A 27,227-nucleotide genomic window follows, 5' to 3' on the forward strand; every position below is an offset into this window, starting at 1 on the left:
ACATAAAAACCAATCTGCAAGGGTATACAAACTTCGGCGTGCCGAAGTTAGCTTCCTTTCTTGTTTGGCATAATTTTTAACATGTTCGTTTTATTGAATTCCAAATACATTTCTTTAGGTATAATTTTGTTCTGTTTAATTATGATCTGTAAACATGGTATTTCGTATATTTCAGACCTCGTGAATGGGTTTCAGTTCCATATTTCGGTTAACCAAATGGAAATTACATGTGTGGCCAATTATATATATTATCAAGCTGTATGTTAAAATGAATAGTTTATTACTGAATCCCGAGCTTAGTGGTTTTTCTTAACTTTTAGAAATATTTATTGTTATTTTTGTTTGGTTTTTAATGAGCATACACTGAAATAGACAAGTATATATTAATTAATTTGGTTTAACTACCATACAAATAATACAACATGGGCGGGTGTTGCCAGAAAAGGGATCTCGTCGCTTCGTTATGTTAGTTAATTTAATTTAATTTTGATTTAATGTTTAATACTTTTTGTATACAGAACTCTCAGTAAACACAAAGAATATTTTGTCACTAGATATATACACAGTTCAAGTACTCGATTGTTGGTTACAATCACTACATTTTTATTTTTAAATTTACTTAACCATTGGATACAGTTCCCTCTCTGCGGCTCGCCGAAGAATGGTTTTAGCTTATGGATTGAGTATTTATCTGAGTTATATTAATAGCGATTTATACTGTTTACGGCATTATGACCTTGTGCGCCTATATTTCCGGATGAAAGTGCCTGGTTGCCTAGCGAATTTATGGGTTTTTTGGTTTTACTCATAACATTAATGTTTGGCTAGTCGTTAAAATACCCTAGATATAACCCCATTCCATGGTTTAACATTATTATGGGTGCGCTTGTGTAGTTTTTAGCTATGCAGTTGGTTTAATTTGGCATTATGTACACTTAAATTACTCACAAAAGCATTTAATGATGGCATTCAACTACTAGATACATAAAAATACTTATTTACAGTGCGTCGCGTAAGTTGCAAGCAAAAGACTTAGCCGTGGCTTTTTGGGTAACATATACCTATGTCGTTATTGTCCACACAGCCCCGAGAGCTTGAGTATCTCTCAAAGAACAAAAAAAAAAACAAAAAATTAATTAAGGTGAGTTCGTGGCAGGTGAGAGTCTCTTAGGTGTTCGTCTCTCCTGTAAGAATCTCGAGTTAAAATGAGACCATACTCGTTTGAATATGGTTTAACAGTATCTATGATTTTATGTACAGAATGGATTTCTTCACTATTCTAATATTACACATACGCCCCAGTGGCCAACATTTTGTTGAATATTCCGCAAAAGGCATTATTCGCTCAAAACTTTCGCCTAAAATGAAAACAATAAAATTAAAATGTAACTAATTAACTTTTTAGAAGCTTATTCGTCTAAGTATTGTCGCTTTCACAAGCAGTGTTAATTGTTAAATCTGCTGGGGAAATGCATTCCCGCAAAGATAACATTTAAAATTGTAATAATTATTTGCTATTCGATTTAATTATTTAAAGTAGCTAGTCGAGTATTTGCGTAAGTATTTATTCGCTGCGCTGTACAAATTACGGTATAAGAATTGACTCTTTTAGTTAGAAAATTTTCACACTTTTAATACATAGTGATTTACTTGTGAATAATTTGTGTTACCATTAAATAGTTATCTATAATAATACACGTTAATATAGTTTAATGCCTTGCGATAATATACACACGATTAGAAGTAATGAAAGTAAGTGCGTCTAATTTTATGCGTGTTTTGTGGCAGTAATTGAATTTTGTAATAGTACTAAAAAATAAGTTATAATAAAAAATATAATTGTGCAATAATCAACATAAAGAAATAAGTGCTAATTGTGCATTTAAAAGTTACATTTGTGCGCTTAAATCAAGGTTTTGTGCAACATTAAAAAACATACATAGAAAACGAATGAAATCATATAGGTATAGTCATAGTTTATAATGTAAAATAATGTTTTCTGAATTTATTTACAATCTACCGAGTACGTTTTATAAATTTAATCATTTAGAGAGATTTAAAGAGTATTAATGTAATATAATTTATAAAGATTTTGTTTCAGGAAGAAAATTAATTAAGAAAAGTTTTAAAGGTTTCAAAATTTGTAAAGAAATAGATTTTCATCGAAATAAAACTTAAATTTAAGTTTAAATTTTAATATTATATGAAATAGTTTTCAAAGCCAGTAGAAGTTATAGGAAAGGACTAAATGTATTGCATTTAAGAAAACTTTTGAAATTCAGTAGAAGATAAATACAGTGTTCTGGCTCTAAATCCAAGAAAAAACTGAAACCACTTTATATAATTTATAAGAATTATGTCCTGCTTATTATGTAGTGAGCATATGAAGACCAAGTCTGAGGTTATATGCGCCTACCACTATCTACTTAAGTGTTATGATTTTAGTACCTACATCATGCCTTGCTCATGTCGAGAAGTTCGGTGAGACAAACAAAACTTAAACGTGTCGTACATATATATTCAACGGGAATGGGGTATTATGTATATTCGATTAGCTAGTTTTTTTATGGTTATCATTCGTGGCGAACATCAACAATTGCTTACGTTTGATTAAAATGTTCCTGGTGCTTATATGCAATAATTCTTTACACAGAAGATAATATCGTCAACGGTAATAAAACTTGCAGCTTGCACTGGCTAACTGCAGAGTTAACAACAATCTTTGGCTATATATATATATATATCTATATAATTCTGCATACACCCTTTATACGTATATATTGAGTTAAATATAAGTATTATTTTCTTTGAGACGTGGTGCGTGTCTGGATTATGTGTGGTTTATGATATACACATGTGTTGAATATGTCGAATATATATTCCAGTAATTTCCCTTTCTTGTGTTTACCCATTGCTATGCATTTTGGTTTCTTTTTTGTGGAGCTTGTAAATAGAAATTCGCGGAAGCGATGCCCTAAACTATGCTACGTCTGTGGGGGCATAGTGGTTGTGGTAATGGTTTTGGCTAACGGTATTGCTGTCTCTGCACATGTAGTTTCTCTGTTAGGTACATAGTTTCATTGTGTTAGTGTGGCATGTGGAACTCATTCTTTATTCGCTGAAAACTCATTACTCTTTAGTTGTATATGTAGTTGGTTATTTTCAGGGATGCCCAGGCCACTACCTCTCTTGATCCGTATAGATCGGAGAACTATAAAGGTCCACGACTGATCATCCCTGACTGAGAGATTGTCGGACATGAGGCCTTATTTCTGTTAAGTTTTAATATAATTTTAAATATTAAACATATATTTATCAACGGCAAAGAGCTTTTCAATTGTATCCAACACATTTTCAGACCAAGGCCCCAGGTCCACCAATCTCTGTCCAGTTCTACTCATTAGTTATATGTCTTTATATTTATGTCTCGCTGCTGGATCAAACTCAATAGGAGAGAGTGATTTGGGAAAACTTTAACGACACACCAAGAATAAACAATAAACCTGTAACGACTTCCAGCCATAACTAAAAGCTATGATATTTATATGGATGACCGGAGTGAGGCCCTTACTGCTGCTGCTGGTATCCCTGCGGATCGTAGGACGGCATTTGTCCACCAGAGCCAGCATCCTGCGTATACCCGTACGTGTTAGACACATCGCCATACGATGGCGGAGCATCCTCCTCGGTGATAGGTGCAGTGGCTCCGGCCATGGCAAACGGGTTATTGGCCACATGACCGGTGGCGCCGTAGCTAATGGCACTCGACTGCTGCATCTGGCTTTGTTCATTGTACTCGGGGGCGCCCTAAGTTTTGGGATTTATTATTAATATTTAAAAAAAATATATACAACTAGAAGTGGTTCTTTCACTCACAAATGATGTCTCCTTCATGTAGTTGCCCAACATGCCCGCTTGACTGGGATCCGTGTTGGTTATAGCTCCAGCCGGTGGCGCCCACACTTGCTGCTCCTCGGCCGGCGGCTCTGCCCAAGGCTGAAGTTCCCCAGAGGCGAAGATACCGTAGAAAGTGCAGCCAATTAGATGAACACAGGCGGCCAGAGTGAACACTGTGGTCCAGCAGCCAGTGGGCTACAGAAAAATATTAGATTATTACTCATTTCTAAGAACTTAAGTTAAGAATTTTATTTAGCTTTGTATATAATTCTTATTATTCCTATTTTATAAGAGTTAAATTTGTTTGCTACTTACATTGGCCTGGATTAGACCATCGAGGGCGTAGGGCACTATGATACCAGCCAGCGTGCCAATGCCGTTCGAGAGACCCATCAAAATACTAGCATAGCGAGGAGCAATGTCCAGATGATTGACATTATAGCCAGAAATGGCAAAACCGCTGAAGGCCACTCCGCAAGTCAAGGCGAACATGGCGCCCGTCTGTAGAAGATAAAACCCAATAAAAATCCTGGAATACCACCCAAATAACTCAAACACTCACCGCCGTTGAGGAATGGGCCACGAATAGGAAAAACAGACCCTCCATTCCAAAGCCGCCACAGTTGAAAAGCTTTCTCACATTCGTGGTGGACAGGATACCGTTCTTTCGCAGGTGATCCGCCAGCATGCCGCCGAAGGGAACTATCGTAGTCATGATCAGATGTGGCAGCGAGCCCACGAAGCCCGCCTCCTCCACCTTGAAGCCGAACTTGTGCTTGAGGAACGAGGACTGGAACAGCACCAGGAGGTAAAAGTTCCAGGAGCGGCAGAAGTTGGCCACGATAATGGCATAGACTGGCATCGAACGCATCATCTCCCGCCAAGGAGTTGTAGATAGCGACGGCATCGATGGGTGGGCCGACTCTCCCAGCGACTTTTCGATGTACTTCAGCTCGGGTATACTGATTGCCGGATGCTTGCGGGGATTCTCGAAGCAGAGCCATATCCAGAACATGTACCATATAATGCCGAACACGCCGTACGCGTAGAAGGGCGCCTGGTAGCCCACTGCATCCGCTAGGAGGCCGGAGAGTGGAAGGCCCACCACCACGCCGGCATAGGAACCGGAAAAGGCCAAGGTGGCCAGGCGAGAGCGCTCCATTGGCGGCGCCCAGAAGCGCCAGATACCGTGACAGGCGGGATATGTGACGCCCTGGAGAATGAGGATTCAAATGGATTAAATAATTAATAATTCCTTTAGTATCATAATAATAATAATAATAATAATCAGTTTGAGACACACACAATATATAAAAAAAAATCACAATTTCATTGTATTATTTATTCGTGTTCTGATTCTCTTTAAAAGGAATTCTTCTTCTGATACCTTTTTTTATTAACTTAACATATGTGAATTTATCTAGCTTATTCATCGCTCAAATTTCAAGTGGTTTCTAATATTTTCACCAAAAAGACACATATGGAAACATCCAGCAACGCTACACGTTTTCCCCAAAAGAAAAATGACAAACTCCCCCAGTCCAAACAACACAAAGAAATCGCATTAAAATAAATGCTTTTGTTATTTTTCCTTTGCCTTCCGCAGAGCCCCACCCTTCGAGGGCTTAGGACATGTTTCCATTTCACATATTTGCTTTATCATAAAGCAAAATCTAAACCCCATTCCAAACCCTCCCTTTCTTTTCGCAACATCACGCAGCCGTAATCCCTGGCTTTGATCTGTGGCAAAATCGAATTCGGTTGGTTAGTTGGTACTGGTTACATACCTCGAAGAGTCCTTGCAGGACGCGCACGCAAATCACCACATGTCCGTGCATCAGTGTCATGGCGAAGGGAACGAAGAGATGCAGCGTGGCGGAGCTGACGATGGACAGGCCGAAGATCTTGTTGGCCGGAAACTTGGAGGCGATGAAGCCGCCGGGAATCTGCGTCACCAGGTAGCCCCAGAAGAAGGACGAGTCCACATGGCTCTCCACGGCAACAGTCCAGTTCATGAATACCGTCTGCAAATAAAACCGGAAACGGCATTAGGGGGTGAGTGTTGAGCTCAGCAATCATTAAACACTGCCGCAGGCCTTTATTAACGAGCGTCAAGGCGGATGGCACACACAATGCTCTCAGTTTCAAATGGGTGTCTATTTTATGCACTGTGGGGGCGTGGTCCGTGGGTGTGTGACTTTTGAGTGATGCCCACACACACTCGCCCTAATTGACAAGTGAGCTGGCTTCTTGCCAAACGAGGCGAATTTGATGGCCCCCACGCTATGACGTGAATTTCTGCTCATTTATTGTCGTCAATTTGATCAATTTAAAACGTGCATAGGGTTTAAAAATAACAAATGCATTTTTTGAAGAAATTATTTAAAGTAATTCGCAATGAAATTGCAATGAGTGTTGATATAAAAGAAGTTATTTTACTAAAAAATCCAACCTCAGTTAACAACACCTATTCGTTGTTTATTTAAATAAAAAATCATACTAAAAGAAATCGTATTTAGTGTCAGCAATATTATTATATTAAAAACAATCACGTACCCCATTATGCTCGCCCTTGAGCTTGGCGGCGGACATGTTGCAACGCATGCCGAAGGCGATCATAAAGCCCACGCAGGCCATGGTGGCGATGGTATAGCGGGCCGGCATGCAGGGACACTCCGCCTTGCAGTACTTGTCGATCTTGCGCAATGGTGGGCGTTCGATCTCCTCGAAGGAGGCGGGCGAGTCCGGCCGGTCGTCGTCGTCGTCGTAGGCATGGCCGCCGCCAGGACCTCGTCCTTCACGGTCGCCGCCCTCCATCTCCTCGTAGCCGCCGTGACCGCCGTGATAGCTCTGCGATATCTCGAACTTCTCCATATTGGGCTTCAGGCTGAAAGAGAAGAATATGAAATATATAAGTCTGATTTTAATAGGTGCAGTGTCCTTACATTATCTTGAACAATTTTGATCAAAAAAACAATTGCCTCTAAGGACATAACTCATGCCAATTATAGCGGTGGCAGGTCAAATCAACAGGTCAACGAGAGGGCGTGAAAACACAAATATTTTCGGCTTGTTAGCAGCAACAGCTGCCAGCCTAGCCTCACCATCACCCCAAAAAATGCAAGGTGGTTGTTGTTTTTCCCAGCCAAGGTCCCCAAGGAATTGCGGTGACTGAGGGTAGGAATTGCCGCAGAGCTTGCCCTGCCCTGTGGCTGGGAATATAAAATTCAATTTTATTAAGTGCTGATAGCATTGCCAGGGGTATTTAGAGTTGATTGGAGCAGGTAAGAATCTTAAATCGCATTTCCAGATTTGATTTCCCAGTCAAACAGGTGCCGCCAGTTTAAACACAGTTAAAAGACCTTGTCGCCAGCTGATTGATGGATGTGTGCTCTGGGGTGGTGACCCACTCCCACTCCACTGGTATCCATTAACCCGGGATAAGTGACACATCTCAGCGTAGATAGCCATAGCCCCTCCATTGGCATTTTTCTTCATAAATATCCAGACAAAGTCCCCCTAAGTATGCAATACAAACTAATAAGCAGCAGCCACCAGCCGAAAACAAGCCACTACAGTGGATAACTTTGTCGTCGAAGTGGAAGTCGCCGCCTGTCACATAACTCAACTGTCTGCCGCCAAAGCTACCCTCGTCTGGTCACGCAGGAGCCCCTGGAACAAAAACGGAAAAAGGAGAGACCCAGCTACATGGATCTCCTTGCGTCCTTCGCACATCGTCTCCTGCCTTGACCGACTTTAAGGCTGACGCCAATTTTATGCGGCGATTTTTATTTGCCCTTCGAAGGGCAGAGGCTTGCGTAATATCCGTCATTAGGTTTGCTCTTTGCCAAAAGAGGTTTCGATTACCATTTCAATGACATATTTTAAGACCTTGACATTAAAGGTATTTCGTGGAATATCTGAGGAATTTTATAGAAGAAATCTAGGTAATTTGATAATAAAATAATAAATAATAAATAGAAAGATACGTTCTAGGGATTTGATTAAGGAAAAAGAATGCTGTAGGCATTAATTTTAAAGGTGCCTAAGAGTAAGCATAAGTTTAGACACCTTTTTATTATACTTTTTAAAGATAGAGCATCTCCTCTTTGTCTGTTGTCAGGCAATAACAAATTTCTGATTAGGGAAGGGAAGCCCTCGAATAGAGCAAGTTCTTTTTTTTGACGTCTCGCCAACTATCCTTGGCGCTAAAGTTTTTGGTTTGATTGTCAGTAAAAATGTTACAGACTTTTTGGCGCCGCATAGATTACGGCTAACTGGCGCCACAAGCCGAAGGATGCGCAGCATTCTCTTTTGACTTTAACGCGGCCACACAGAAAAAGAAATGTAAATGGGGCAAACCCCGAGAGATATAAAGTACTATATGTATTAGTTTGTTTGCCCCGACAACTGAGATGCTCCAGCACTTGTGTCGGGTTGGAATGGATGGTAATGGTGGCTGTGATGGCGGTGGAGCGCCTTGTCAGCGACACGACCGCGTCTTCAATGACAATTCTAATTTCATTTTCACTGGCAAGGATAAAGGAACTGCTTCAGCTGTCGCCCCCGAAGAGGCATTTCAATTTCTTCGCGCCGAGTGCCACTCGAGGACTTCAGCCGCAGGTCCTGGCAACCGCTCGTAAAAATCAATTTCATTTGCGTGTGCCACTGCAGCAGCCCTTCGCTCCGTTGGCATGCAACACATTCCTTAATGAAAACGATGTGCCACCTATTGTTCCAATTTCTAATTTGCACCCAAGGTCCTTGAGAAGCCGTGTGAGAGTGTGTGAGAGTGCATACCGCTACCACGCACCCACGCATTCATTGAGTGTTTGCCCAATATGCTCTACTATGAGTACAACTTTATTGATCTCGAGGGCGGCAAAGGTGCCGGAAGCCGGAGTAGAAGTCTCCGGACACGTGCTGCCAACGTGCTTGGAATTCCAGAGACATCGGTGAGCTTCGTCGGCATGCCAGCGCGTCCATTGTTACCGGCATCAGGACTTTGGCTGCAACTGCCCGGCTGCTCTGCGAGGAACTCGTCCCGGCTCACCTTTAATGACTTGTTAAGCATGCCAATAATTTCACAACTTCCCTGTGGCCGACACGTGCCGAAGTTTCCCGACGCCGGCTAGTCGCAAGTGCGTATCAATATACATATTTACTGCATTATCCTGGGCGGCATGGTCAAGTTCATCCAACCACGAACGACGACCAGCCTTGCGTTAAATTAAATTCGCCTTTTTTTTCGTTGTCTCTCTAAAGTCCATTTGATTGCAATCATATTTCATTCTGGGTTTAATGCTCATCGTCATCACGCTACACTGGTCAACAAAATTAATCTGTTTTGACATTCTAACACCCTAGTCTACGGGTAAATAAGGTAATCTTGAAAAAAAGTATAATCTAGTTTAATTTAAAAATATGTTAAAAGTCAAATTTAACATTTACAAAACCAAAAATATTTTGTAAACATATCCATACAGTTCCTAAAGTTTTATTCTTAATATTTATTAACTTTGTTTTTCTTATTTATTCTTAGAGAAAAATATAAATATAAAAGAATATTCAAAGTAAAATACAAACACAGAAAATACGTTTTTTAATCCCTTTTAAATATTAGAAATAAAACCAAGTCAATATTGAAAATTAAATATCATTTTGGAGACTAAAGGTAGTCTTACAAAAAGAGGAAAAAATAATGTATTAAAAGGTTTTAAGAATGCTTTTATCATTCCTCTTTGTATTTTTCTGTATTATAAATAAGTTCAGATATAAATGGGTACAACCGTTTTTAAATATAAACTTTCGCTTTGATCAAAATTTAATTTTATCAACTAAATATATGTTAAATTTAAAATGTTCAAGCACTAAAACCCTGCTGCCTAGTGTGTTATCGTTTTGGTATATGAATATTAGTATCATAGTCGGTTCGATTCGATTATCCTGCCACACTCACCCGCCAAACACGCCCGTCGCCTTCTCCTTAAACGCCGTCAAGCCCTTCATGGTGATGCTGCGTTGTCCCCGATTTCCCTCACTCCTGACTCCTTACTGCTGACTCCTCCCTGCGCCTGTCTCCGGATCGCTGAGTCCTCCGCCTGAGTCAGCGTCTGTGTTGTGCTTCGCTGCCTGTTCCGCTGTTATCACTTGTGCGCATAAATGTGTTGTTTTGCCTACTTCACGGCGGATTGCCGTGTATATAACCGTGGCGAATCGGCGGCGGCGGTTAATTTCCGTGAAGCCAGCACAAATTTGATGACTCTATTTTCGGGTTGGCTCGCTCGCTCGGTCGCTCAGCAGGGGCTTTTCACTTGGCCGCCATATAACTTCGCTTTTCGACCAGGAAATTTGTTGCATTTCCAGTTACAGTGCCTGCAAAAGAGATTTGTACGGGTTATTAATGTGTCCAACGTTTTGTGTTCTGTCGCTGATAAGCAAAAGCCCCGTACAATTTCATCATTTTGCACATTTCTTGTAAGCGGCTTATGTTCATAAATTTCCTCCGGGGGATGACGGTGATAGGTTGGGTTTCGGGGAAGTTTTGTGGGTCGGGAAAGCATTTTGTAAATATTTCTGGCTTTGTTGGCTATTTTGATTGCCTTTTATGCTTCATTTAGTGTGTGTGGCTGAAATTTGAGTATTATTCTGGTTGGAACTAAGCCCTTATTTGAAGGGTTAGCAAGTGGGAGTTGTAAGTCAGTTGGGGTCTTTACGAAAATTGCTATTTTAATTGGAACTAAAATCAGAATATTTAAAGTCTCTATGCTTGTGTCCTTAGGGTAAAATTTAAAACAGTTAAAAATAATTTATTTCACTCAATTAAATCAAGACAAAAAGTGTCATGTCTTAGTTTGGGAACAAAATCTTTCCAAAAAATTAGTGTAAATATTAAGGAGTATTCATTTCAAGAATTTTAATTACTTTAATTTTCAAAAAATATTTGATTTCTAACTTCTGATCCTATTAAAACCAAATATTAGTTTGAAATATTCCAAATGAGCTCTTACTAAACTTAAGTAGCTTAGAAATAAAAAAGTAAAAGGAGTGGCACAAATATTACTTGGGTTTTTAAATCTTTTAAAAATATATTGTTGTAATGTTAAGTATTTAGATTAAGTTGAGCTACTTCAAAATAAGAAAACAGTACTCTAGTCAAAATGAAAACATCTTCTTTTAAATAAAAAAAAAACCAAACCATCTTTATGACTTCATTTAAAACATTAAAAACCGCTTGCGTAACCCATATAAAATTCTCAAAAATACTCCCACGGCTTACTAATACTCCCACAAGAATTTTTCCTTATAGACATCTTTCCGCCTCCGAAAAAAAGGCTCTGTACTTTTGACCTTACTTCGTTACGTCTACTTACATGCCACACTACAGTTACGTAATCCATTTTGCAGTTGTGCGCGGTTATGTAATCGTCGTTTCAGTTGAAACTAAGCAGAGTTTACGTTAGTTATCGGTTTTGTGCTTAAATTATGTTTCGTTAAGCAACAAAATTCGTTATTTGTTATGAACTATTTTGTTGTTGTTGGTTAGGATATCACAAATAAGGTACACAGATAACAGATTATATAGATTGATTAAACACTACGCGATACGCTGGAAGTAGGACAATATAATATATAATGTAATTAAGTAATCAAGGACAAATTCAGTGATTTTAAATGATTTTAAAATTTAAGTTTGAATATTTTTAAATTTATTAAATTCTGGAAGATCCATCTCACATTTTCTGAACAACACACGCCCCGCAAAGTAAATAATTTAAAAAAGAAAAAGCAAAACGGAAGTAAAAACTTTTGAGTAAACCAATTAAAAACTTAGAATGTGGGACGACAACATTCAGACAGAGTTTGACCACGAGACCGGCGGCAGGACGACGACGACGACTAGGATGGCGATCCGAACCCAACTCTGTCTGAAGACTGTGTGCCAGCCAGGTCGCCTTCAGTCGCGATGTGGACCCCAGTCGAGGATCGTCGGAGGACAGGTGGAGGGATGGTTGGAAGGCAACGCCAACGGATACATAAGCAACCGTCTCAGTCGAGGACTATCTGGGTATATATAGCTTGGCTTGGGAGTGGGTATGGTTTTGGGAAGTGGGAGGAGCGTGGTATATAGACTGGAATTTTTCTTTTCAAGGGTATTACGCGAAAAACTGTCACAAAACCCGTAATTTTACTAATATTCAAACGAAATCAAGCACATTTTTAAAACACTCTCGATTAGCACAGTATTATTCAGATTTTTTAAACAATATTCCAATATTTATTGATGTTTTTTCTATATATATTCTACCAGAATTTATACCCGCAGCTCCAGGCTCGCGATTTGGCCTCAGCAAGACAACGCACGAAGTGAAACTAACAGGGCTGGCATTCGCCTTTCTTGTCTGCCCAGATGGATGTCCTGCCGCCGGATTATGCTCCTCCATAGCATAATCGAGGCATCGATCCCACTCGCACTCGCACTGTGGTGAAAAGCTCTTTGAAGGCAGAACGGCGCCGTGCGCAGGCCCGAGAATCCGGACGGGCTGTGCCGGAATGTCCTCCTCGGTCACATTGGTCGAGGGTGGATGGCAACAGTAGCAAGGCGACTTGGGGGCCGGAGTTAGGGCTTTAGAGCCACCTGGCCGGGTTGGACCAATCAGAGGCCGGGGCTTTGATTTCTCCCATCTCCCATGCACATAGGTGGACCCACGGACTCCCTGGGTTGGCATGCGAATCTCAGTCGTGCGTGAAATGCTATTAAAACGTTGCCAGGCCATTTTCTATTGTTTTCCCACAGGCCCAGAAACATTTTCCCGTACATAGAAAATGTCAGCCATTTTGAAAATATTCTCTGTCTGTCGTGTGTGGGAGGCTCGAAAATAGCTGCAAGCTCAAAAGTTCAAAAAATTTCACACTTTGTGAATGAGCAATGTAGTTTTATTCCCATAAATTAGGCAACTTGATCGATTCGAATTTTACGTGCAGTGTTTTTTTAAGTTGGCCAAATATTATGAAGCTATATGAATCAAAGTAATAGCTTTCCATTTATTTATAAACAATGTTACTGATAAAAAATTGTTATTCTATTGAACTGTTGGACTTTAGTCTCTAGCACCCCTCCTTCCATTAATTTTAGTAATTATAGTATCTTAATTTAAGCCTGAATTATATCATTTGAACATTTTTAAGAATTAATGAGAATATAAATAAATAAGTTAATATATATATGTACGTAAAATAAATAATATAGAAAAATACGTTTCTTAAATTTTTGTTAGCCAAACTAACTTATTTGAAAAATGTTCAAATTCTAATTATTAATGCCATTTTAGCAAAATATTACATTTATAATACAATTTTTTTTATAATTACACTTTATAACGAGTTAATAATATAATTAAAATTATTTTTAACAGGTTGTATAATTTTTTCAAGCAACAATTTTTTTTAATTAATCGTTTAAATCGATATATTAAAAAGTCTTGGAAAAACATAAAGATATATAAGAATCCTCTAAGGAAAATCAGCATTTTCCTAATTTTTCTATTCAAATTACGGTAAATTGTAATTGACTTTTCACTATGTTGGATTAGCTGACTTTAATTGCTTATTTTCAGATTTATATACCTATACTTTAACCTTTTTATTAAACCTTTTTATTATTGCTAACTCGTCAAATCCAACATCTTGATTCCTATAGGAATATATAAGCTATATAAACAGGAATCTTAGAAAATGTATGTTATTAAATAATTGTACTAATAATACATTTAATAACATAACTAACATAATAATAAAACTCCAATAAGTGTCCTTGAAACGTCAGAGAATATTGAGTTACCATTTCGCATATGTGCAAAGTTTCCCCTCTACAACTGGCTACTTAAAGTAGCCAATAATCTTGGTCAACAGTGTGAGCAACTGCCTCGATTCTCAGCCAATTCATAATCCTGAAAAAATAAACCCATGGCTCCCATAGATTCCAGCTTCCGGTCCCAGTAACCCCCCATTACAGGACTCCCCCTCAGATAGCCGGGCGATGTTGCTAATACGACGCGTTGGTCTAACCCTCATAAGCATAAAGCAAACAGCCAAACCATTGCAACTCACCCAAAAGCTATAATAAAGTTGCGAAAGTAAACAGCAAAGCAAAATAAACAAGAAGCACAGGACGAGCAGAAAAAAAAATAACCGAGCTGGGAAATGAAATGAAAATCATCCAAAGGCCCGCAAAGGATTTTCTCCTTCAGAAAGGATACACAGGGAAGCGCAGACATTGGGGCAGACATTTTCGCAGACAAGACGGCGGCTCAACAACCAACAGCAGCCACCACAACACACTCAAGAGAACGATATTAAATTTCGCAAAAATGTGCCGATCCACAGAGCGTTTTACTATTTAAACAAAGCGATTAAGGGGATGCACAGCCAGTGGCTAAAAGCAGCCTCCGCATTGATTGACGTAAATGAAGAATAATCGAATTGTGCCCATAAAACTCTAAACTAAGTGGCGGCGTTTTCAGGCGGCGAGAGTGTCGAGTGTCAGGAAGCGACCACAGTACACAGTGGGACTAAATGAATACTCTACACAAATGACCTGATTAAAGGATTTAGCTTAGTGATTTTATCAGTTAGAAGATTTTCTTTTAACATTCATTTTGCAATATCTGATAAATAATGTAAGAAATTGTGTAATAAATTATAAAACACTTTTTAAATATATATATAAAATATAAATAAATAAATATTACATTTATTTTCCCCTATCACCCACTGTGCCGAAATCAGTGGACGCAGCATTTCGCCCGCACTCATAAATTGTCAGCGAAAAAGTGTCAAACTTGAGTTGACAGTCCCCTCCGTAGTCCCATCCTGATCCAGGATTTCCAGAATAGATGTCCTGGCTTCGCTTCCCATCGCACGTCAGCGGTAATTAGTGCAGCTTCGGCCGAAAGTCGTCTTCAATTTCATTGCGCCAGCGTAATCATCATTATCCTGTTGGGTTTGTTGTGTCGTCCCTCAAGCCGTATCCCGTTGTCCTCGCCTTTTTCCACTAATTACAAAATAACTTTTACAGCATTTTGCGCTGGCTGTGTCATCTTTGTGTTACTTTTTCGGGGGATTCCCCATGGTGTCTATGATGTATGGCTTTTCGTTGGGTGATTTACGGGTGAATTGTGGAAGGAGTACCCAAGGATAACTGTCTGTGAAGGGTTTCCCAGCGGTTTTAATTACCAGCTGAAAATGTGACGACTTTAAAAGCGTATGAAATTCAATTCGGAAAAGCACGAAAATAGGGATTTTCCCAGGGAGATTCGAAGCGGGAAATTGATGAGCTTCTGTTGATCCAGCAGACTCATGCTGTCAATCCACATGTCCTCCCACTCAATCACAAAACTAAACGCTGCGTTCGTCGATAAGCGTGCCTGCCACGTAGTAAGAGTAATAAACCGAATGCCAGGGAGGAGGTCAAAGTTCGGGGGTGCTGCCAGTTGAGGGTGTCTCTGGCCCAAAGCGATTCCTGAGATTTAATATTTATTTTTGTTTGTGTGCAAATAGCTGGAAGCAGAAGAGATATGAATGAAATGCGGACAGGAAAGGGGAAAAAAGAAAGTAACAGAGGCCTCAGTTCGATAGATTTTACTTAAATGTACAGGGTCTTTTTGAATTTTAGAAAAATATAATGTTCGAAGAGGTTTTTATTAAAGTTATATACATTTTTTAACAAACATTTTCGTATAGATATAGTTTTTTCTCTATTTTTTCCCAAATTTAAGAATAGCTTTCCGCCTCATAATTAGCATATGCCTTCACTTAGGGCTCAACTCTTTGTCTGTCCAACAGCAACAATGAAATCCATTAGGGTCATAGACAGAATATTTATTCATTTGAAACACATTTTTCCTTCGCTTGCCGCACAACAATGAGAGCGAAACACAAAAGGCAAAGCGCGTCAGTCAGTGCAACTTTATTTCAGGCTAGAATGCACAGGACCCACTCACGCAAGGACCAAGCACCCTCGGCAAGTTCCTTCTTCCCTCCCATACACTCAAAAAAATTAGAAGAACAAATGTATTTAAATAATTTTAGTAATACTACCACGATCTTGCAAATGTACTTTAAAGAAGGATGTTTTTCTCTGTTATCCAATTCAAGACATATTTATAATAACATCATGGCTTATACAAAATATAAAATTAAATTATTTTAATTCTAAAATTGTTTATTTTATAATGGTTATTTTTTAAAGAAAACTAAGATAAACTAAGAATAGAAATATATTGCAATATAGACCTAAATTATATAATTAGTAACATTTTTGTTTAAGCTTTTAAAAAACGAATAGAAACTAACTGCAGACTTTATATAGAATATATTTTTTTTTAATAACGGTTACATATAAGTACTTCCCTTTTTACCAGTGTAAGGACGCCGTGGGACAGGCGGTATACCGGAAGCAAATGCTTTTGTCGCCTGGCGTGTGCCGCTCATTGTTGGCGCTTTCGTTTTTTGTGTTTTGCCCTCAAAATGCATAAATATAAATGTGAATCTGAGGCCCGAGAATGTCTTGATTAATGTTGGCGTACGTTGGCTTTTACCCCTACCAAGTCGGCACAACAAGGGTGACCGAGAATGGGCAATAAAAATGTTGTCACACATCATTTAGCAACAGCGGGCAGTCCCAGCTACGACTTTTACGAATTTAAAAGCTTTAAATTAAGAATTACAAATTTAAAAACATTTCAATTCGCCAGTGGACACCTGATACTCGCCGCTTCTTCCCCTATTTAACTCCAGACGTTGCCATTGCCTGCCAGGCATCATAATGAATCTAATCACTTACGCTCGAGTGCATCAATTATGCTGCCATCAAGCATCAGGGAGAGGAGGGGCATCCTGTGAACGGCCTGACAAAATGACTTTGCGCCGGATTCCACTCACTCCGGCGGAGTGACAGGCGTGGACGTGGCTCCATGGTGCTTCCAGAAGAGACGACAACGTGCCCATTGTTAACTGTGAAAATTTGTTTGCAGCGTCATCGCAACAACAAGCTCGTCAAGTTGATAACTTTATGATGCTGAAATGGCATACATACGTATATATTTATGTGTATATTTATGCAACCCCAAAACTGGCCATGGAAAATGTGCAAATCTCAGCGTAACCGGGGTGGTAATATTAAAAAAGTTCGCAGGCAAAGTCTGTGGGGCAGTGGAAGTTGCTAAAATGTTAGTAGAAAGCCATAGAAAATATTGGAAATAACTGACCTGAAGTGGAATATTAATAAAGTTAGTTAAGCTTTTTAGATAGAAAAAGTAAATCTGAAACCTTAAATTAAGTTCTTGTTAAAACTGATAGCCAGAACGGAGTAATATCCTTAAAGTCCACTGGTCCCCTTGGTCAGCTGTGTGAAGCAACCGCAAAATGTGTTTTGGCTTCATTAGAAAAATATTAAATTTCCTTTCCTCCGGACTCTGGTCCTACGGAGACACAGGACTTTAATTGCTGTGAATGCGAATACTTAAAAGTTGTTGCGCCTTTTATGCGGTTGCCGTCAAAGCGAAACTCAATTAAGCTGCACTCACCATCCCCGTATAGCCACCCCCTGATTTAAAACTGCTGATACGGCGACAAGGACATCAATGAGGAGCCTTTGTCCTGGTTGCCCAGCAGTCAGCCACCGAATGCCTTTTCAAAGGCATTTTTAATTGAAATTATCCGATGCTACCTTTTGCCGCTGCTGCCCATCCTCCCTCTTTGAGTTTCCAGCTTAAATTTGCGTTTTTCTGCCTTGTTACCTTGCAAACTCTGATTGACATGTGAGCCAAGTCGAGTCCTGGTGCTGTGAAAGATCTTTCCTCCCTGGTTCCAACTTGTTTACAGCTTTGTGTGCTAATAGCGGCCCGAAGTCTTCGAACGATACGCCATAAATCCATGTTAATAACGCCGTCTCAAAAGGGGGTCTTAAAGGGGGTGGCTGTCTCAATTTGCAAGACTATTATGCACACAGAAAAATAATGGTAATTACCTAATTACAATTAATGAAAATTCTACGCTCTTTTAATAGGTTAATATATACGAATCTTTAGATATATATCAGATATAGTTTTAAATTTATATTATTTAATATTTTAAATCTCGCAGAAATAACTACTCACTTTATTCCTGTGTAAGATGCTTGCCAAAGAAAGGGAGATTTCAAACTCAAAGACATTTAAGTGGATTAAGCGACTTTCATGTTGTGTCCTCAGTCTTTGGGACATAAACCCAAATGAACGACGACAGTGAAACAATTCACTAGGCACGCCCGGTGCAAAGGACTTGAGCACGGCGAACGGCAAACGGCAGGATATAACATAAAAACCCGCAATATGCCTTCCCAGTTGCCACTCGAAATATGCAAATATAGTCCTTGTGCGTGGGCGTGGCTGCAGGGGCGTTGCAACAGCAACAGCAGCAGCATCAGCAGCAAACAATGAAAGTAAATGCCAAAACATTTTATTGATTATCAGGCAAAAAGGAAGCTTAAACAACACAGAGGACACTGGTTAAAGGATGTATAATTTTGGGTTGTAAATATAAAACACGGAAATATACTAGAAATATAGAATTTTACTTACTTAAATGGGACAAAATATTATATGGTTAAAACATTATAGTTCCATATTTAAAATTTTTAGATACATAGTTCCAATTCTTTGTAAATAAAATAAATTTACCAAATTCAATTTTTGAAAGTCTTGGTATTAAGGAATATCTTCTCTCATAATATTTTATTGGCAACCGAATAAAATAGTTTGGGACCACTGTATTTGGTCCTTCAGTTGCCATTAGTCGGCGCCGGCGAGTGTGCTACACTTTTTTCCAGTTGTCTGACGACGACAATGGGACCTCGAAATGGAGTCGTGGGCGGAAAAGCGGAGTACGGATCCCAGATTGGTGGCATGGGTAAGAGCATTGAGCATTTTAATAACCGCAGTGGAGGGGCGACCGAGCTAAGCTGGGAGCGGGAAACGAACGCCGGGCGGTCATAATTTATGCCACCCAGCGACGGCAAAAAAGGCATTGACAGTCGTCTCTCGTGAGCCGCCCCGTTGAGCGATTTGTAATACAAAGTTCCCTTTCCAGGGATTGCGCTTTTTGCGCTTGTGGCATGGCCCAAAGGACCGCCTCCCTTTCGATGCGATTGATATACGAGCGAAAGTTTAAACTTCAACGATAGAGATACACTAAGAAAATAATATATAAATAGCTTAAAACCACAAGAAATATAAATTTAGCGAAACATTTCATGTTTATATTGGTTTACTTAGTGAATTTTAGATCTTAGATACAAGACAGACAGAGAATTTACAGTCCTTAAATCGATTTTATATAAAACATTTTCCTGTGCAGCTACTCAAAAAGGGAAAAATCGAGAGCCATTGAATCTTACAGCCTCCGAAGTGGTCAGTGCGGCGTCATAATGCAATTGTATAATTTTCTTAAAAGCTCACTGTCGCTGACAATAAACGTAACAATGCTACGCAGCTCGAGTGCACTTACGGCCATTCAGAGATCACAAAAGGCATTACAGAAATTAAAAATGCCCCCAAATGGGCAATGAACTCCTCCGAAAAAACACATTTGGTCAGTGGCAGTAACAGAAGCAAAAACAATCAGGCAAATGGTGCGAATGGGACATTTTAGCTAATTGAAATGAGTTCGCAATGCAAATACGAGCTTACTTGTAGTAGTGGCTGGAATGCTTGCCAAAAAATAAATAGAAATAAAAGTGCAAATCCTTGGCAGCTTCGGGGTGTCACGTTTCAGCCGTGGGGCTTAGTTCAAAGCTCCTTATTCCTTCCATCGCAGGACCACCTGTGGCTGACTGCTCGATGGGATGCCGCCGTAGCCACTGCCATCACGTCTCAGGTGCGAAATGAAGATTTATAAAATGGCAAATTGATTTAACGTGCCAAGTGCTTCTTAATTCAACAGCAGCGGACCTGGCAAGTTGATAAAATTTTAATGCCTCCCTCAGGGGGCAGCACAGAAGGCGAGACAGAAACCTTACCCTCACGCTCATGTGGTTCAATTTCAACCCTCCAGAGGCCTGGTAATTGAGGGTTAAACTAGCGCTTTGTGGCTCATCAACAGGTAATTTCTGTGCCGGATTTTTATGACAACTTGCGGCTTGTTAGTTCGAATAAATAATGCATGAGCGCCAACACTAACCTAACGAGCTCAGCTCGATTCTCCCCCCCGAGGAAATTTACTGAAATTTGAATACTTGGCGGCATCACGTTTTCCGACTTTTCTTCTCGTTTCCCTTCTCTTTTTGTATTGCCGCCTTTTTTATTATTTTTTCCGCTTTTCCTCTTTATTGGTAATAGAATACATTCAATTCTGTTTTTGGCTTTCCTTGCGCAAACAGAACGCGGAAAAAAATTCAATTAAATGTAATCGCATCTATTTCCTTCTGCCTCCGTGACTGATTGTTCTAGGAAAGAAATGCTGAAAAAAATGGAAATTAAAATTGAATAAATAGCCAAATAAACAGGCTCTTTGAAAATAAATGCTAATTTCGCGCTTTTCCTCAAGTTTCCACTAAGAAATGTCGACAGCCACTTTCTTTTTTATTTCCCTTCACGCATCTTAAGTGGGCAGAGGCACGTGCCGAACCAAATCCTTTTAATGTGTCGCCAAAGTTGGGAAACTCGATATAGGAAGTTGTCAAACAATAAAAGAAAATTTGCAGCTTACTTTTTTTTTTAGGGTTTGGTATATCTTTTAAAAGTAGAGTGATGTTTGGAGGAAAAAAAAATCCAATGGTTACCATATACGTATCTAGGGCCTTTGGATGAATTATAAATAGTAATTCTAGTGGAAAATCATAAATTAAAATTTAAACAAATTCCAAAACCCCAGTAAAACTCTCTGTTGGCAGATCAAATTACGGGGCCAGAAAACTTTTCAATTACCATCAGATTCAATTAATAATACCACATCGCACTAACTACATTTTGCCATCCGTTGGCGTAACCAGCTTAAATGGGGAAAAAACGCTTTCAATTCAGCAAGGACGCTTTGAAATTCAATTAACCTCAAGTGGATGCCACAACGGCGGCAATCGCCATGATGAAGGCATAAAACAAAGGCAGACGCTGCGGTGGCATTCACACCTCATCAATGTCAGGCTTCGGGATACAGGATACGGAATGGCATGGGTGGGGTTGGATATGGCGAAGAAACACCCCCTGACTTCGGATGTTTGCCAGCGTTTAGCCCAGTCGATATTGCTGCCAGAGGCTATCGATGGTATATTAAACTTTCACTGCCGCCGGCTCTCAGTGGAAAGTGCTCAGAACTCGGCCTGATTAAGAGCTGAGCAAACAAATCACGAGCCAGCCGAGCCGGATTGTTTGCTTAGCCAGTGTCTAAACACCGCTCTCGACTGTTTTTTAAACTGTTTGCCATGTGTACCAGCAGCGGGGGAATCAACCCCTGGAACTCGTGTAATTAACATTTCAATCCTGCTCATCGAGCAAATGTATCTCTTGTGCTCCAATGCCTTCTATCATGTAACCCCCGCAGTCCGCCGACTCCCGGACCAACGAGATAAATAAATAAATTGTCTTTCGGGGCAATTGTTGCTGCTCTTTCGTGTTGACATATGCAAATTTATCACCGCCCACCACAATTCACCCAAGTTTTTTGATTACTTTCGAGCACACGAAGGCGGAACGGTATAGGTCTGGTTATTTGCCAACTTGATGGCGGCTTTTGTAGATGGTTCAATCCATCGATTGTTTGCTCTTTGCTGGTTTTATTACCTTTATGTTGAAATTAAAATAAATAAAACTTTAAGAATTAGCATAACTCTGGTTAAGAGACCATTTAATTAATCGATAACAGGTATAGCCCAATGAAAAATTAAGTAACTTACTAAATATTATAATTTTAGTCGGAAGCTTACAAACTTTGAAGGTGTCATTTCCGACCTTATTTATATTCTTAATCAGAATCTTTATATAACTAACTAACACAATTAATGCATTTTTGGCATACTTATGATCGATTTCGAATTTTGCCCTCTGATCAAATTTAAAACTGAAAAGCTTTAAAGATTTTATACACAGACAAACTTTATAATTTATACTTTTAAGAATCAATAAATAATACATTTAAGTGTTATTGTTATGATAGGTTTCTCATTTTATTATAAAAATCACATTTGTTTTCCAATTAAAGTAGAAACAAAACCACAATTAAAACAATTGGCTAATCATAGGGTCTAGATCGATATGGATTGATATGATGTTGCTATGATATTCTTTAGGTTCATTGAGAGATATAATAGCAGGGGAGAGACTCTGAGGCCTCCTCCCAAGCGGTACCAGATTCCAAAATTACGGAATCCTTTGATATCGAGTCCAGGCCACCGATAGCTGGATGCCACTCCTGTTGCCGTGGCCACATCTCCGCCAGCTCCGACGGCAGTGCTGCCACAGCGAACGTGCTCCAGTCCAGGGCATTTCTGTTGGGTTTGTGGGGATTCCCCTTTCTGATGCTTTCTGCTGTTGCTGCTGCTGAGGCTGCTTTTTCAGGACCTTCCACCTCCTCACGTCCGATTCCTGGGCGACGATTGTGGTTTGTGTGTGGCGCCAGTGACGGGGCCTTGGTTTTTATAGCTGCCGCCACCAGAACGGAGCTTTCCGCTGAGGGGGGAAAACTTTCGAGTTGAGTTTCCCAGCGCCGAGTGTTGAATTTCCCCGCAAGCGAGTGGCAACAATTGTAGCGGCCTAATTGGGTGTATATAGATACATGTTACTGTGGCGCTTAGGTAAATAACAGTCCACACTTATATATATAGAATCCTGTAGCCTGAGTGAGTGTGTGTGTGTGACCTTATGCACACAAGGACACCGGCGGAAAAGGAGGAGCCAGGACTCGGCATAGCAATGGCCGCCATTTGAGTGAATTTTGCTGAGCTTCGCATAAAATTAAATGAAATTTAAATTATGCCCGTTCCCTCTACAAAATAATCCTTTCGAGCCTGCGAGTAAGTGATTAAAGCCATTAACGAAATTATCGGGATTATAGAGATTTGTTCGCATCGAGATGCGGAGGCAGGACTTCGCCACGGGTGTCGGCAAGACAATGCCGTTTCCGTAATCCAGGGGCTTCAATTAATGGAGTGTCGTCCAAAAAAGGGGTTGCAGATGATGGGAGGAGATGTCGCTGACTGCCAAAAGGGGTGGCTGACTGACTGAGTTTTCGTTTCTCTATCTATTTTTTAACAGTGCACGCAGTCTACTGACGTCAATGGTCCCTGTTTTCTTCAGCCACAAATAGTTTTCCCCGTCAAGGCCGTTCTTTTTATGAGCTTTCACCCGTTTCTCCTTTTTTGTGATGAATATATAGTCAAATTTTTACGATAAAACCAATTATGTTTACAAATATGTACTTATAGAGAGAAGATGGCTATGAAAAATATATTGTAAAAATTTATTCTGAATAAAATAAAATTTTTTGTAAATCACAATGAAAGGGATAAATGCTCCGTATAAAAAACTTATTAAAAGGAATAAACCTTCGCAAAATGATGTAACAAAAAAAGAAAACCCAATTGAAGAAGCACCAAGAGCTAGCAGTGTGAGTACGATAAACGTTGAAGAAAACCCAAGATTACATAAATCTAAAAAAGAAGAGTTACTGAACAAACAAACATATATTTTACCTGATTTAACGAGAACCAGCGGAGAAGAAACTTTGAGATCGAAAACTGATCAAAAGGAAGAACACAATAATGATAAGGGAAATGAAGAGAAATTTGAATCGAGTTTAGAAAGTTCTATGGTTTCTGTTTACGCAGATTCCAGCGATGTGGACTTGACTTCCGATTTAAGCGAGGATCTTCTAGATGATAGGAAGAATACCATTAAGAGTAAACCGAAAAAACCTGCGAGTTCCCTTGATGCGGAGGAAAAGTTTAGGACGCATTTCCTAAAGAGTTTTCAAGGCATGCCAAGATTATCGCAAATCTCATTGGATGAACCTTCGAGTAAAACAAAAGTTAGCAATGAAAATTTACAAAATATTCAAGAGTTGACGGATATAAAGGAAACCCTGAAAACATCATTAAGTCAAAGTGAAGATAAGGATATAAAATTGCCATCAAAAGTAAATATTATTGACCATCTAACTGAAGAGCAGCACAGCTCAGAAGACAACTAAAACCAAAATATTCAAATTGTAGAATATATTGATAAAAATCTAAAAAGAATCCCCATTTATAAAACCATATGGAATAATAATTACCAAATTTAAAAAGAGTAATACAAAATCCTAACAAAAAGTTTGCTGCAATGTAATAAAAACTTTCATAGCAAAAGAATGATATATGTATAATGAATAAATTTCCAGGAAATTCTAGAAATTTATCTCCCTTTTCGGCCACTTCAAAGTCGGATCATTGCCAGGCAACCGAAGGGAAAAATGCCTGCCTGCCGACCTCCTCAGAAATTTTCGGACAACTTCATGACGCTAAATTAACTAGCAGACATTTCTATTAGCTCTGCGGAATGAATACCAAGGCAATTTACGCTTAATATATGCATGATGCTGTCCGCTTGATAACACTCGAAGTTTGGCACTGCCAGGGATGAAGAGGGATGTGGGTCTGTGAGTGTGGGTGGTAGTTGGTGGGTGGTGGCCCTTACAGGTTGTTGGGACAACGGTGCCGCCCCTTTGTTGCTATCTAACCTTATCTGAGGACGGCACGTGGAAAAGTTCCGTACGTTTAACTTTGGCATTCGGCTGCAAATGAATTTAATGACTTGGAAATGGCCGCCGACTGATTTTGAATTTTAATTTCAGAGAAAGAAGAGTCTTGTGAAGCGTGCAAGTCAAAATCATCATATTAATACTAATATATTGTAAAACAAGTACAACAGGTAGTGTTCATTATGATAGGCTTAAAAATAAATGTCTAGGAAAATATCATAAATTATAATTAAATAATTTATTATGAATTGCTATTAAAAGCAGTAGACATTTGGAAGCCCTAAAAAGGTGTCTAAATACCAGTTTTGAGGTACGATATATCTGTATTTCCTTGTTTTTATACCCTTGCAGGGTATTATAATTTCAGTCAGAAGTTTGCAACGCAGTGATGGAGACGTTTCCGACCCTATAAAGTATATATATTCTTGATCAGCATCAACAGCCGAGTCGATCTAGCCATGTCCGTCTGTCCGTCTGTCCGTCTGTCCGTCTGTCCGTCCGTCTGTCCGTTTCTACGCAAACTAGTCCCTCAGTTTTAAAGCTATCTGAATGAAACTTTGTATATAGTCTTCTATATACTCTCACTGCTATATATGTCGGAACGGGCCGGATCGGACGACTATATCATATAGCTGCCATACAAATGTTCGATAAATTTTTAGAAAAAAAATTATAACTTGGCAGTTTTTCAACATTTTTGCATCATTTTTGAGATATGGCCAATATATATTATTTCCGATTTTCGGTTTTAATTTTATAAAAATCGGACCACTATATCTTATAGCTGCCATAGGAACGATCGGAAAATTAATTGAAAAAAATTATAACTTCGTTGTTTTTCAACGTATTTTCATCTACTTTGAGACATGAGCTTCTGGTATTATTTCAAAATTTTGGTAAAAATTTTATGAAAATCGGACGACTATATCTTATAGCTGCCATAGGAACGATAGGGAAAGTAATAGAAAAAATTATAACTTCGTTGTTTTTCAACGTATTTTCATCTACTTTGAGGCATGAGCTTTTAGTATTATTTCAGAATTTTGGTAACAATATTATGAAAATCGGACAACTATATCATATAGCTGCTATAGGAGCGATCCGTAGATGTATAGAAAATGTAAGGCTGGGAATGTATAACTGTAACTGTCAAACAGTAAATATAATAAGTATAGGTAAAATGTTATGAAACTCTTTTTTTGTGTCTGTTTTCGGCAATATAATTTATAGTATAAATATGAAAACCAATCTGCAAGGGTATACAAACTTCGGCACGCCGAAGTTAGCTTCCTTTCTTGTTTGTTCTAAATTTTACATTTTTTTTTATAAACTATAACGGGTGTTAATCTGATATTGATCTTATCTAAATTATAAGGAAAATAACTTCAGGTTCTCCAATCCAAGCTCGCAATCAAATCAACATGAAATCCGACGCATATCAAAATAATAGGCCAAAATCAATGACTTCCCCTGGGGAGGTAATTTGTATACTGCTTTTTGGCACACTCCCAGTGCAAAAAACGGAAGGGTATTTAATATCTTGCCGGGAATATCTTCGGCTGAAATGCAACAGCCCGACAGGCAGGAGAACTGGGATCTGAGGAAAACAATTGCCAGCAGTCTGAGGGAACTCCCAAAGTACCTTTTCACACATGAGCGCGCCGGTCTCAGGACATGACAAAAAAAATAGCAGACGTTCCTGGGGAGGAGGATATAAAAACCCAAAGGCTCAGTCTCAACCTCAGCCTCCCCCGATTTCAGTTGTTGTAAATCACAAAGTGAAACCGAAACCGTTAACGTGTTGCGGTTACGCTGCTGACTTTGCTGTGTGGGACAAAAAAATAAAAATAAAAAAGAAAGCAAAGAAAAAATCTGAAATAGAAGGGAGAACTGAGGCAAGTCATTCCATTTGTGAGGCTTTATTAAATGGGAATTGAGCGGGGCCAACGTCCTATCGTATCCTGTCCTGGCTTTTTAGTGCGATTTTTTTTGCAATGTTTAGGGGAGGTCCTTGTGTGTGAGTTTATCAAACTCCTTACATTTGTTTTCCCGGCCAAACAGGGCCAGCTAGCTTCCCCAAGCAAACTTTTCTTATTTAATGATTGCTTTCAGGAAGAGAGAAAGCAAAATCGATGGGGGAAACCGAGAGCTGGTTTCGCATTTCAACTTGAGAAATGTGAAATTGTTCCAGTTCCTTATTTTTCCCTTCCGAAGATTTGTCAAATCTTTGACACAATGATGCATAACGTTATCTGAGATTTGCCGGCTGAAAAAAAAAAAGAAACACAACAATAAACACAAGCGACTTTGCGAATTAATTCTCTTAATGTTTGCGACTTGTAGCCATGGGCACTAAGTAGGATGCTTAGACCCGGGGAATCACTTAATGCGATTGCCAAAAGAAGAGTTTGGGGGCCAAATTTCTGTAAAATACTTTTGCTAATTGCTGCAACTCGTTAAAGATACATATGCACCTTCCATTGTGTATCCCATGGCGCCTAGAGTGCACTAGATAGCCATAATCGCATCAGGTTCCGCACGATTTAACAGCAACGCAATTC

The 27,227-nt window shown here is 39.3% G+C and overlaps 2 protein-coding genes and 1 long non-coding RNA gene across 6 annotated transcripts; 1 reads left to right on the forward strand and 2 right to left on the reverse strand.

The window, feature by feature from the left end:
- Positions 1-70: 70 nt before the first annotated feature.
- VGlut (Vesicular glutamate transporter) lies at positions 71-12,840 on the reverse strand. Of its 4 annotated transcripts, none has more exons than XM_017170748.3 (9): positions 12,218-12,840; positions 11,271-11,506; positions 9,857-10,272; positions 6,454-6,784; positions 5,685-5,921; positions 4,460-5,110; positions 4,213-4,398; positions 3,877-4,092; positions 71-3,807 (listed from the first exon to the last, which is right to left on the reverse strand). In XM_017170748.3, exons 3-9 carry the CDS (start codon positions 9,904-9,906, stop codon positions 3,568-3,570), a joined length of 1,911 nt encoding a protein of 636 aa, XP_017026237.1. In that variant the 5' UTR covers positions 9,907-10,272; positions 11,271-11,506; positions 12,218-12,840; the 3' UTR covers positions 71-3,567. The 4 variants fall into 4 exon arrangements, with proteins under 4 accessions (XP_017026237.1, XP_017026239.1, XP_017026238.1 ...); XM_017170750.3 differs by having other exon boundaries at positions 12,206-12,840; XM_017170749.3 differs by lacking the exon at positions 12,218-12,840 and adding an exon at positions 11,635-11,818.
- An 8,910-nt stretch (positions 12,841-21,750) lies between these two features.
- Positions 21,751-22,676, reverse strand: LOC121502423 (uncharacterized). The gene has a single exon (XM_041775950.2). It carries the CDS (start codon positions 22,413-22,415, stop codon positions 22,290-22,292), a length of 126 nt encoding a protein of 41 aa, XP_041631884.1. The 5' UTR covers positions 22,416-22,676; the 3' UTR covers positions 21,751-22,289.
- A 1,438-nt stretch (positions 22,677-24,114) lies between these two features.
- LOC121502408 (uncharacterized) lies at positions 24,115-24,519 on the forward strand. Its single transcript, XR_005990977.2, has 2 exons — positions 24,115-24,250; positions 24,307-24,519. It is a non-coding gene; the product is annotated as an uncharacterized lncRNA (long non-coding RNA).
- The last annotated feature ends 2,708 nt before the right edge of the window (positions 24,520-27,227 follow it).

This window comes from Drosophila kikkawai, chromosome 2L, assembly GCF_030179895.1.
Source record: "Drosophila kikkawai strain 14028-0561.14 chromosome 2L, DkikHiC1v2, whole genome shotgun sequence".
Taxonomy (NCBI): Eukaryota; Metazoa; Arthropoda; class Insecta; order Diptera; family Drosophilidae; genus Drosophila; species Drosophila kikkawai.

Excerpts from the sequence above, each read along its gene's own strand:
- LOC121502423 (XM_041775950.2), bottom strand. The coding sequence starts at position 22,415 with ATGCCCTGGACTGGAGCACGTTCGCTGTGGCAGCACTGCCGTCGGAGC.
- VGlut (XM_070289113.1), bottom strand. The coding sequence starts at position 9,906 with ATGAAGGGCTTGACGGCGTTTAAGGAGAAGGCGACGGGCGTGTTTGGC. Across the intron at positions 5,922-6,453 it reads TCAAGGGCGAGCATAATGGG|ACGGTATTCATGAACTGGAC; the intron begins GTACGTGATTGT and ends TTTTATTTGCAG. Across the intron at positions 5,111-5,684 it reads TCCTGCAAGGACTCTTCGAG|GGCGTCACATATCCCGCCTG; the intron begins GTATGTAACCAG and ends CTCATTCTCCAG.